The sequence below is a fragment of the Teleopsis dalmanni genome, chromosome 1 (genome assembly GCF_002237135.1).
Source record: "Teleopsis dalmanni isolate 2A chromosome 1, ASM223713v2, whole genome shotgun sequence".
Taxonomy (NCBI): domain Eukaryota; kingdom Metazoa; phylum Arthropoda; class Insecta; order Diptera; family Diopsidae; genus Teleopsis; species Teleopsis dalmanni.
The window spans coordinates 126,988,975-127,000,995 of NC_051846.1; the positions used below are offsets into that span (position 1 = coordinate 126,988,975).

Sequence of the window (12,021 nt, forward strand, 5' to 3'; positions counted from 1 at the left end):
TTTTGGTTTCTTGTTCTCCGAATTCTCCGAATTTACGCATTATTTTGTATATAACCAAAATATGTTGTGTATAATTAATTTGATAATATTTCACATTTCTTGTTTATAATATTGTTAAAAATAATAATTACTTTATTTTTAAAATTGAATTTAAATTCATCACATTTCTTAGTTTAGATTTTATTTTTCAAAATTTTTAACTCTGAACTTAAAACGATCACTCACCAGTAATATCCACTCCATTGCTCTTCTTTTATAATTATTCCCAATGTTGTAACTCATTCCCTCGTTACACGTTTTGAATCCTATACAAAACGTATACCGGCTGCGCCAATTATGTTGTTTCTTAATAGTTGTTAAGTTAATTACAGTGAAAGGAAGCACATTTCTATATGCTTAATATAATTTTATATGCTATAATTTATATAAAGTAAAAATTATAACATAGTTTTATATGGAAAATCTTTGACTAAGTGGATAAGGATAATGGAATAACATTGCAAACAATGTAAATATATAAAACTGTGAAATGTTATAGAGAGTGGAAATTAGAAATTGTTTTGCCAAAATAATAAATAAATAAATTATAATTATATTACTAAAAACAAAAGAAATAAACTTTGTTTTATTTTAATTTCGTGGCAAAAATAAGATTTTAAACAAGTTTACAACCACAGTGTTTTTATTATTCGGTAAACACAACATATTTGACGCATCCAATCTTTAATAAGATTGGATATAAAATGTAATACTACAACTGATACAACTCTCGCAACTTTTACGGAAAAACCATAGTATCATCGTTCTTCAGCATTGTTCTTCATAAAAACCACATTACATTATTTTGTCTTCGTTAAAAAAAAAAACAATACTGAAGATTCAACTAACTGCATCTCAAAATAAAAAATTTCTACTACATTATATCTATCGATTAATATATTTGGCAAACAAATACCATATCCATATACTTCAAAGCATCTTAGACGAATAAATAAAAAATAGATGAATTAGACATCAAACTAAGAAGTGGGTTTATAATTAAAAAAGCATTTGTCAACTCATTGTAAACTGGTAATATACAAAAAATAGTGTAACCTGTCTGAATACATGGCTTTAAACTTATATAAAGGCAAACTGCAAAATCATTCTTTTCAAAACAAACTCCCCAACCCTGGTACATAAGTACCAGCGACCTTCACCGTGACCTAAATATATCAACGTTGCCTGAATTATACTGTTTCAAAAAGAAAAAAATTACATTTTTGATATGAAGTCATATTATACCTGTTAGAATTTGAGCAAATAATTGCGACCACAACCTTCTCAATTTTATTGCACTACGTAATAGTTTAGACCCAGTTTCAGCAACCGGAAACTCTAAACAGAGCCAAGAATCACATACCATTCGAGTTAAAGATAAATTTGTATCAATAGAGTACGCAAATAACAACAAAATATGGGCGGCGGGTATACGTATGCAATTCATTATGTATGGCTTTGTTGTTTCAAGCAAATTTCTACAACACAAATATTTTATAAAAAAAATTGAATATTATCTTTTATTACTTACTGAAAACAAAGTATTTGGTGTTTTGTACTTAATATATTTTTGGAAGTGTAATAATATGGCTTTTTTATTTCATCATCATCATTCAATTTAAATATATTGAAAAATTTAGCAAAATACGAATTTGGGTGAATGGATATATATGGCTTTAATGACGTATGAAACAATTGTTGGTTTCCAGTTTTACAGTAATTGAAATCATCAGCAATTGCAATTTTCGGATAGAAGCCACTAACTAGTATAGTTTTTAAAACCAATAAATCCTGTAGTTTCTCAATAGTAGCTGACGCAAGTAACATCTATAAAATGGAGAATGTATATCGATACTAAATTTTATACTTACCGACCTCTAATTTGTTCGAATCATGGCTTAATCGGAAATTTACATCTCTTATATCATCACTAGCACGTTCAAATGCGTTATTTATGCTGTTCATTTTTAAAATTTTTCGGGTTTCAAATTTTTGATATTTGTGTTTACGCTTCAGTGCTTTCAACAAACATATCTCTCCATGTCGTTGAGATCTATCCGCACTTGACATAGTGTTCTCGTTTTTTATTGTAAAAAAATTACACGTTTGTAAAATATTTTGAAACTGATTACGCAGCTTACAAACTTCATAAAACCTAAAAACAAAAATTTGTTGAATTGTTTTTTGTTGAAATTACGATTACTTTTGTTACCTTTGTTCTTCAATACCCAATTTATGACACCATTTCCAGGTGTTCTTTTGATCGATTTTAAGTTTTATCCATTCTCTAAAGACTCTTAAAACAGTAAAGGTATCACCTTGATCTGATTCTAATTTTGTGCGTTCTTCCTAAATTTATTTATTTATTTTTCTTTTTTTTGATTTATTAGTAATTTTCTTGTTTTACAGTCAATGTAGTTAGGCCCTATGTGAGTTGATCTAATTTGCATTCTTATTGAGAAAAATTCTAAATTGTGCCGGTAATGTAGTGAAATGTTGGTATTTAGAATATTTTTAATGTGACTAAAGCAAGATATAGACGATGCTACATGTTTGCAGAGAAGGTATGCGTGCTACCAAATCGCACCGTCTATATTCAAGTTTCCATACCAAATTTCGGTATGAGACATGTATGTGGTAAAATTAAAACTACAAGTCTACATACATGTCTTCTTGTGTATATCTAAATCTGCAGACTTCTCATAATTTGAGAATTTTGGTGAGCGCCGGATGAGCAAAGATTGCGGAAAAAAATTGTAAAATAATTGAAAAAGTTATAGATATTTAGCAAATTTGAAAAAAACAATTATTAAAGAAGTTTATATATTTTAAAAATTATTTTGTGTTAAAAACATTTTTTAAGTAAATTTTTATATTTTAAAAATTATTTTGTGAACAAAAATATTAAAATGCAACACTTTAAAAAATTAAATTAAAAATGATTTTAGTTCTTAAAAGAAAATAAAGTAAGAAATTATTATCATCTCAATCCCTTCAGTTTCAATTACTATTTTGCACTCTGTACTTGCTTCGCTGTTGTTCTGAACGCTGTAGAAAATAAATCAAAATGATGTATGCATACCTTGTTTCAAAGTGTATAAAGCAACCGCATACTTGAACTTCATGCTTGGTGTGCAGATATCATATATAGCATCGTCTATATTATGCTTAAATCAAGCCTAAATAGAAAAATCGCCAGGGTTTCCATTTCAATATTTTCATCAGATGTTTAATAAATAAAAAAATGAATTTAAATAAATCAAAATACAGAAAATGACAATAAAAAATAATTTTATTAAAACCTTGCTTTTTTTTATAATAAAAAAATTAATTATCGTTATTAAAGAACTTTTAACCAAAAAATCACTTTTTCTATTATTTATTAGGCATTTGCAGTAAATTTTGTAAATATTTGTATTTTCAAAAAATTTTATTACTACACTTATTTGATAAAATTTTGTTACAGTGGCTGGCTGTTTGCAAAAAACTAAGTGGATTTTTTTCATTGACTTTGCAATATTGTCTTGGAAAATTGTGACGTTTGCATACTTTTGAAAAACATTGAAATGCGAATTAGCTGTCAAAATGCAACTCACACTTTTTTGAACTTTGTTGCTAAATGTACAAAAAATTGCAAGGAAAATCCCATTTAGTGAAACTAGAACAACTCACAAACGACCTTAGTATCTTGTTTACTATAGCTACATGAATTTACATAATTAATAAAATAAATTTTTAGAGACTAACCTTACATTTGACATCTTTATAAGCACAATTGGTAAATGGATTTTGTACACTTATAATTGCAGCCAATGTCAAAATTTTTTTTATGTCCGAAAAAACCGAACCGAGAAGTAACATTTTACCAATCGAAATATCAACAGGCAAATTACTTAATGCTTTTCCTAATGGTGTTATTTTTTCATCAGCTGCTAAAGCGTTCTAAAATGATGTAGTTTCATAGAGGCATAATTAATCTCAAGAAAATCTATTTGTATACATGCTGTTTTAGGGCCATAATTGTTTGTTCAATTTTTTCGCCTGATGGCTTCTCTATAAATGGAAAGGCACGAATATTTGGTAATCCCATTGCTATCATTTGGAGTACAATAGTATCAAGGGGTACTCTAAAAATTTCTGGAACCAGATAATCATCAAACAAATTAAACTGTTTCTCAGTATATAGACGAAAGCAAGTCTAAAAGATAAATGTAAAAAAAATATCAAGGCCATACATTTTTAATATACCCCAGGGCCGGTGCGACCAGCACGACCTTTACGTTGTTCTGCAGAAGATTTTGAAACCCAAAACTCTTTAAGACGTTGACCTTTGCAAGAGGCATCGTAACTCATTTGTTTAACTTTTCCAGAGTCTATAACAAAGCGTATACTATCTACAGTAAGTGAAGTTTCGGCAATATTCGTTGAAACAATGCATTTTCGAAAGCCTTCGGGTGCATATTCGAAAACCTGTAAGTGAAATGTTAGGTGCATTCATAATATTTATTTAAGTACCTTATTTTGATCAGCTAAGGCTAAACCACTATGTAAAGGAAGTATAATCCAATGAGAATTCCGTTCTGCGTATTCCTTTGCAGCTTCAGATATTGTTGTTATATCATTTATACCACTTACAAATATCAATACATCGCCACGTTCAGAAGCTTGAATGTAAATCTAATGTACTTAATGTTATACAATAAACAAGGAACAATTTTAAGATTTATACAACACAAAATAAACGTTCTCTTACATTTATTTGTAACTTACTAGGATATTTTTGGTCTATTAAACTAAGAACTTGTATAAATGGTTTCGGATCCATTTGTGTAACGATTTTTTGTTTAACGGCTTTAGATTCTATATAAGGCGGCGTAATATAAATGGTTTTGATGGGATAAAGTCGGCCTGGTATTTTAATTAGTTTAATATCTTCTTTTTTAAAATAACTTTGAAATAGTGATATATTGATTGTGGCTGACATCAATATTAATTTTATATTTAATTTAGTACAAAGTATACATTTGATCACACCAAGTAAAATATCACCATAAAGATTTCGTTCATGTATTTCGTCAAGCATTATTACGTCATATAGATGTAAATTTGATTCTGCAGCTAACTGTGCATGTATTGTAATGAAATATTATATTATAATAAGTATTAATAATAACTATACTTGTCTCAATAGAAGACCCTCGGTTGTAAATACAATGTTAGTGTATGGAGTTTTATTATTTTCGAAACGAATGTGGAAACCTACTTTGGTTCCATAATCATCCAGCATTTCATGCGATACCCGTTGTGATAGAGATACGCAAGCCAAACGCCTTGGTTGTGTGCATGCTGAAAAGCATTATTAATAATTTATATAAGCAATTGTTGAAAAAATTAATACCAATATTTCTATATCCAAATTCATATAGATATTGTGGCACTTGTGTAGATTTACCACAACCGGTGTCACCTGCTATAATTATTATTTTTGATATTGGAAGTAAACTGAATAAAGTTTTTTTGAAGAATGTAACAGGTAAAGAACGTTGATCTTTGCGCAATTTTTTTATTTTAGAAAATTTTTTTTTTTGTTTAAAATCCAAATACAATAAGACAATATTTTTAAACTGCGTTACTATTGTGGTTCCCTTTTCGAAAGGATATATATGATTTCTATGAAGACTTATTGTGATAAAATTCTGTTTGTGATAGGATGTGATTTCTCGCGACTTATTATTATCCCATGAATATGACAATATTTGTTGACCACAATTTTTTAGCATATTTTCATATTTAATGACAAATTGCCAAAACTCACTTTCTTTTTCCACTATTTGAAATTGTTCATTATGCAGGTGTTGTCCAAAATTTAATTTATCTTCGAAAAACGAATAGTTAGCTTTTCCCCCTTGGCTATGCATTCTAAGTGTAACTATTATAAAATGCTTATATTATCACCTGAGCCTAGATAGCAACGACGCTGAGGGGACCAAGCCGGAATTGGAACACGAAATTTTTCTAAGTTTATTAATTTGTCAAAATTAGCCAAATTTAAGCTTTTTCACCAAGTTTGAAATATGATTTAGATAGAAAATACAATTATCTCTTATTTGGTATATACCTTATAACTGTATGTTGCGTAATAGCTGAGATATTCAAAAAATAAAAAAATCAAATTTTATGAAAAAACTGACTCTTTTTACTTAAAAAATAATTAAAAAACAACCACAAACGGCCCCGACATGCACGAATATTCACCTGAAAGGTAATAAAACAAGCTTTCAACTAAAGTAAAAACCAGAAAAATCGTACATACAGAATTTGCGGAAAATCGAATTAAAATTCGATATCAAAACTGCTTAAATATCATCCAAATCAAAAAAGTAAAAATGCAAAATGTTCACAAATACATCACAAACCACAATTTTAAAACCTCAATTAGATATTTTAATTTTATCATAAAAAATTGATAAAAAATAGCATTTTTTTTTAGCTTACTTTAGTGTAATCATTATATCCGCGCGTGCAAAAATGGTCCCGCAATGGAATTAATTTTTCTTTAAAGTGAATAAAATTTCCTTTCCAAAAACCTTAAAATCATAAAAATCGTACATACAGTTTTTCCACAATTATTTTTTGAAAACTGTCCATTTTTTACCTAAAATCCAATTATTTGAAAAAAACCTCCATACTCACAGCGCCAAATGCGGAGCAAGCTCAAGGCAGGCGTGCCAGCGCCATCTAAATTTCAAGTATCAATAAGATGTTTGTATTTTTTTACGCAAGTATTGCAAATAAATGAATTACTGAATATTTGAATAGAAAAAGCGACTATCATATCTAAAAATATTAATTAAAAAATAACTATAATATAGATCCAATTGCACGCGAAAACCTTTAAAGATAATAAAACACACTTTCAATTGCAACATAAATCAAAAAGATTGATTTTGTCTTCACCCCAGGAAATTTAATCAAACATGAAAATTATTATTTCTTTTTAAACACATGTTTTTAAAAAAGTAAAGATGAGAAATGTGAAGATATACAAAATAATGCATAATTGTAAAATATCAACAAAATATTTCAATTATATCATAGAAATTTCATTAAAAATAAAGAATTTTTTTTATAGTATGCATTTATATATAGAAATAAGTTTTCATGCACGAACGGGACCAAAATCATCTATACATTTTTATAAAGATGAAGAAATTTCCTTTTCAAAAAGCTTAAAATCGTAAAAATCTAATGCACAGTTTTTTTATAATCATTTTTTAAAAATTTCTCTATTTTTTACCAAAAATTCAATTTTTTTATATAAATAAATTGTGTCACAGCGCTAAGGCCGGAGTATATAGGAGGTAGAAGGAAAAGCGCTATCTGTATTATAAGATAGAATGTTATGTTTGTATGTTTAATGCATTTGTTGCGAATAAATGCATTAATGTGAATTTGAATAGAAAAAGCGACTTTCTTATATAAAAAGATTAATTTATAAAAAACTACAATGAAGATCCAAATGCACGCGAAAACCTTTAAAGGCAATAAAACTCACTTTCAATTGCAACATAATTCAGAAAGATTGATTTTGTCTTCATCCCAGGAAATTTAATCAAACATGTAAATTATTATTTCTTTTTAAACACATGTTTTTAAAAAAGTAAAGATGAGAAATGTTAAGATATACAAAATAATGCATAATTGTAAAATATCAACAAAATATTTCAATTATATCATAGAAATTTCATTAAAAATAAAGAATTTTTTTTATAGTATGCATTTATATATAGAAATAAGTTTTCATGCACGAACGGGACCAAAATCATCTATACATTTTTATAAAGATGAAGAAATTTCCTTTTCAAAAAGCTCAAAATCGTAAAAATCTAATGCACAGTTTTTTTATAATCATTTTTTAAAAATTTCTCTATTATTTACCAAAAATTCAATTTTTTTATATAAATAAATTGTGTCACAGCGCTAAAAGCGGTTTAAAATCAAAGTAGATGGGTAAATTGATCCGTATTTTGAGTGGGATGGTGTCTAACAAAAACACTTATCAGTGTTACAAACCATTTCTTTTTATAAATGTATGAAATGTTTGGAATCTGCCAATGTTTATTCAAAAAAATTTCAGTGGCGGAATCTATTTTATAACACTATAGCTTTCTAAACGCTTCATATAAAAAATTATTAGAGATATAATTAATGTAAAATAAAAAATAAGGAAAATGAATAAATAGATAAAATAATAATAAAACTTATTTAGTGATCAATAAATGGGTGACATGTAATAGAATCTGTCAATTAGTCAAATTATAAAATTCGCATCATATATAACACAATAAATATGTATATATGTATATATAATATAGATACAATTTTATGTTGATGTAGTTTTCATTCTTCACATATCAATTTTTATTCATAAAACTTAAAAAGCAATCACATTTTTCATTTATTTTAATTTTATATGATTATATATGCTTTTACAAGTATGTATTGTTAATCAGACTATGTATGTACATATCTGCATAGGTATAAAATATAGCTGGCGTCACAATAGTTTCGTGCATTTTTTTCTATGCGCATGCAATCATCAAGTTTATGCTTTATATGCTTATAATAATTTTTAATAAGCATTTATTTATTAAATATATGTATGTATTAATTGATTTTACTTATTTTTATATGTAGATATATACATTGATTTCAATTTAGTTCTAAACAATACTTTCAAATATGTGTAAAACGGAGACTTAAAACATATTTTTTCCCCACCCGTCTGTCTGTCGCCATTTGCTAATAATGCACGTGGTTATATGTATGTAATCCTGAAGCAAAAGAAAAAAGTTTTATGCATTTTTATAAAGCGTATGCAATCATCCAGCAAATCATTACACACAGCATATATATGTACATACATATAGTATGTGAATATAAATTTTTCTTATAATTTATTCTTGTTTTATATAAACATTTAGTATTTATTATTTTTTATTTATAATTTAAGATTAAAATGAATATAGTAATAATATATAAAAAATTAAAATAAAACATATAATATGTGTGTTAAATTACATATGTATGTATGTACATATTTATATTAACGATAGAATATGCCGTTATGTTTTTTTTGAAGTTTTTCATTTATTACATACATATCATAGCTCTGCTTGCCTATGCGCATTGACAAACTTTTTTTACCTGCATACTTGTGCATTAAATTTCGTAGGATTTTTGCGAAGTCTATAGTGAATGACATCATCACAAAAACACAAAAAGTAAATGCGAAAGTGTTGTGCGCATCGGATAGTGATTTGAGGGTGGGTTTATATGTTTATATATGCTTGTGCAAGTGCCTTAACTTTTGTCTACAATTTTTGAACAGATCGAATAACAAAATGAACCAAATATTTATTTCACCCACTGCTTGTGCTTTCTAAATAATATTTTATTAATATTCAGTATGATATACTTATATAATTATATTAATAATTTACTAAATTGTTTAGTTTGTTTTTTAGTTTAACAAATAAAAATTCAAATGCAAAATATGAAAATTATTTTCCTTTATTGAATAGCTATTTAAAAAATTGTGATTTTATATCCTAATTTAACTAATTTTATAAATGTAATCTTTTACACGAATAAAGAACTTTAATAAAAACAAAATTTAATTAAATTAATAAGTTTAATATATGTAAATTAATATAATTAATAAGTATATCATACTGAATATTAATAAAATATTATTTAGAAAGCACAAGCAGTGGGTGAAATAAATATTTGGATCATTTTGTTATTCGATCTGTTCAAAAATTGTAGACAAAAGTTAAGGCACTTGCACAAGCAAATATAAACATATAAACCCACCCTCAAATCACTATCCGCTGCGCACAACACTTTCGCATTTACTTTTTGTGTTTTTGTGATGATGTCTTTCACTATAGACTTCGCAAAAATCCTACGAAATTTAATGCACAAGTATGCAGGTAAAAAAAGTTTGTCAATGCGCATAGGCAAGCAGAGCTATGATATGCAATAAATGAACAACTTCAAAAAAAACATAACGGCATATTCTATCGTTAATATAAATATGTACATACATACATATGTAATTTAACACACATATTATTTGTTTTATTTTAATTTTTTATATTATTACTATATTCATTTTAATCTTAAATTATAAATAAAAAATAATAAATACTAAATGTTTATATAAAACAAGAATAAATTATAAGAAAAATTTATATTCACACATGTATGTACATACATATATGTATATGCTGTATGTAATGATATGCTGGATAATTGCATACGCATTATAAAAATGCGTGAAAATTATTTTTTTTGCTTCAGGATTGCATATAACCACGTGCATTATTATCAAATGGCGACAGACAGACGGGTGGGGAAAAAATATGTTTTAAGTCTCCGTTTTACACATATTTGAATGTATTGTTTAGAACTAAATTGAAATCAATGTATATATGTACATATAAAAATAAGTAAAACCAATTAATACACATATTTAATAAATAAATGCTTATAAATAATTATTATAAGCATATAAAGCATAAACTTGATGATGCATGCGCATAGAAAAAAATGCACGAAACTATTGTGACGCCAGCTATATTTTATACCTATGCACATACATACATAGTCTGATTAAAAGTAAATACTTGTAAAAGCAAATATAATCATATAAAATTAAAATAAATGAAAAATGTGATTGCTTTTTAATTTTTATGGATAAAAATTAACATGTAAAATATGAAAAGTACATCAACATAAAATTGTATATTTTTTATATTTATTTATTGTTTTATATCTGATACGAATTTTATAATTTGTCTAATTGACAGATTCTAGTACATTGTATCTATTTATAGTTCACTAAATAAGTTTTAATATTATTTTATATATTTATATATTTTCCTTATTTTTTAATTTCCATTAATTATATGTTTAATATGTTTTTTATATCAAGAGTTTAGAAAGCTATAGTGTTATAAAATTGCTTTCCCTTTTTTTATTCCGCCACTGAATTTTTCTTGCATAAACATTGACAGATTCTAAACATATCAAGCATTTCCAAAAAGAAATGGTTTTTAACACTGATAAGTGTTCTTGTTATACTCAAAATTTAGATCGAACCATTCTATCTACTTTGAATTTCCTCCGCATATAGCGCTGCAACAGAATGTATTTATTTAAAAAAATTGAATTTTTGGTAAAAAATAGAGAAATTTTTAAAAAATGATTATAAAAAAACTGTATGCACGATTTTTAAGTTTTTTAGCTTTTTGAAAAGGAGATTTCTTCATCTTTATGGGGATGTAAAGATGATTGAGGGGCCGTTTATGCATGAAAAGTTATTTCGATATATAAATGCATACCATGAAAAAAATTCCTTATTTTTTTATTGAAATTTCTATGATATAATTGAAATATTTTGTTGTTATTTTACAATTATGCATTAGATTGTATATCTTAACATTTCTCATCTTTATTTTTTTAAAAACATGTGTTTTAAAAGAAATAATAATTTTCATGTTTGATTAAATTTCCTGGGGTGAAGACAAAATCAATCTTTTTGATTTATGTTGCAATTGAAAGTTTGTTTTATTATCTTTAAAGGTTTTCGCGTGCAATTGGATCTATATTATAGTTGGTTGGTTGGTTGGTTGCAGTGGCAGGTCATAAGATAACTTCAAATGTACCTCAATTAGCGATTTTTCGCCGTTTTGTTACCACATTCCTCGCAAGAACCCTAGTATAGAAGAATAGAGACTAAATTCATCCCACCGAATTTAGGTAATTTAACAGGTCTTTCATCCTTACCATTGAGCAGTCTGATAAACTATCACAAAAGTATTTTCCTAAGAACCTATATCTTCTGGATGCTAGAGCTGGGCATTCACAGAGAAAATGTATTATTGTTTCTTTCTCCCGCGGGTTTCCACAACTTCT

General features: G+C 26.6%; 1 protein-coding gene across 4 annotated transcripts; it reads right to left on the reverse strand.

Moving 5' to 3' along the window:
* Positions 1-211: 211 nt before the first annotated feature.
* LOC119668480 (probable ATP-dependent RNA helicase DHX34) lies at positions 212-6,135 on the reverse strand. Of its 4 annotated transcripts, none has more exons than XM_038077995.1 (12): positions 5,855-6,135; positions 5,219-5,385; positions 4,793-5,161; positions 4,555-4,716; positions 4,288-4,509; positions 4,040-4,237; positions 3,787-3,981; positions 2,252-2,388; positions 1,915-2,194; positions 1,571-1,866; positions 1,285-1,517; positions 212-414 (listed from the first exon to the last, which is right to left on the reverse strand). In XM_038077995.1, the coding sequence occupies exons 1-12, from the start codon at positions 5,955-5,957 to the stop codon at positions 389-391; spliced, it is 2,388 nt and encodes a 795-aa protein (XP_037933923.1). In that variant the 5' UTR covers positions 5,958-6,135; the 3' UTR covers positions 212-388. The 4 variants fall into 4 exon arrangements, with proteins under 4 accessions (XP_037933923.1, XP_037933922.1, XP_037933920.1 ...); XM_038077994.1 differs by having other exon boundaries at positions 4,555-4,703; positions 4,810-5,161; positions 5,438-6,135; XM_038077992.1 differs by having other exon boundaries at positions 5,438-6,135.
* Positions 6,136-12,021: the final 5,886 nt, after the last annotated feature.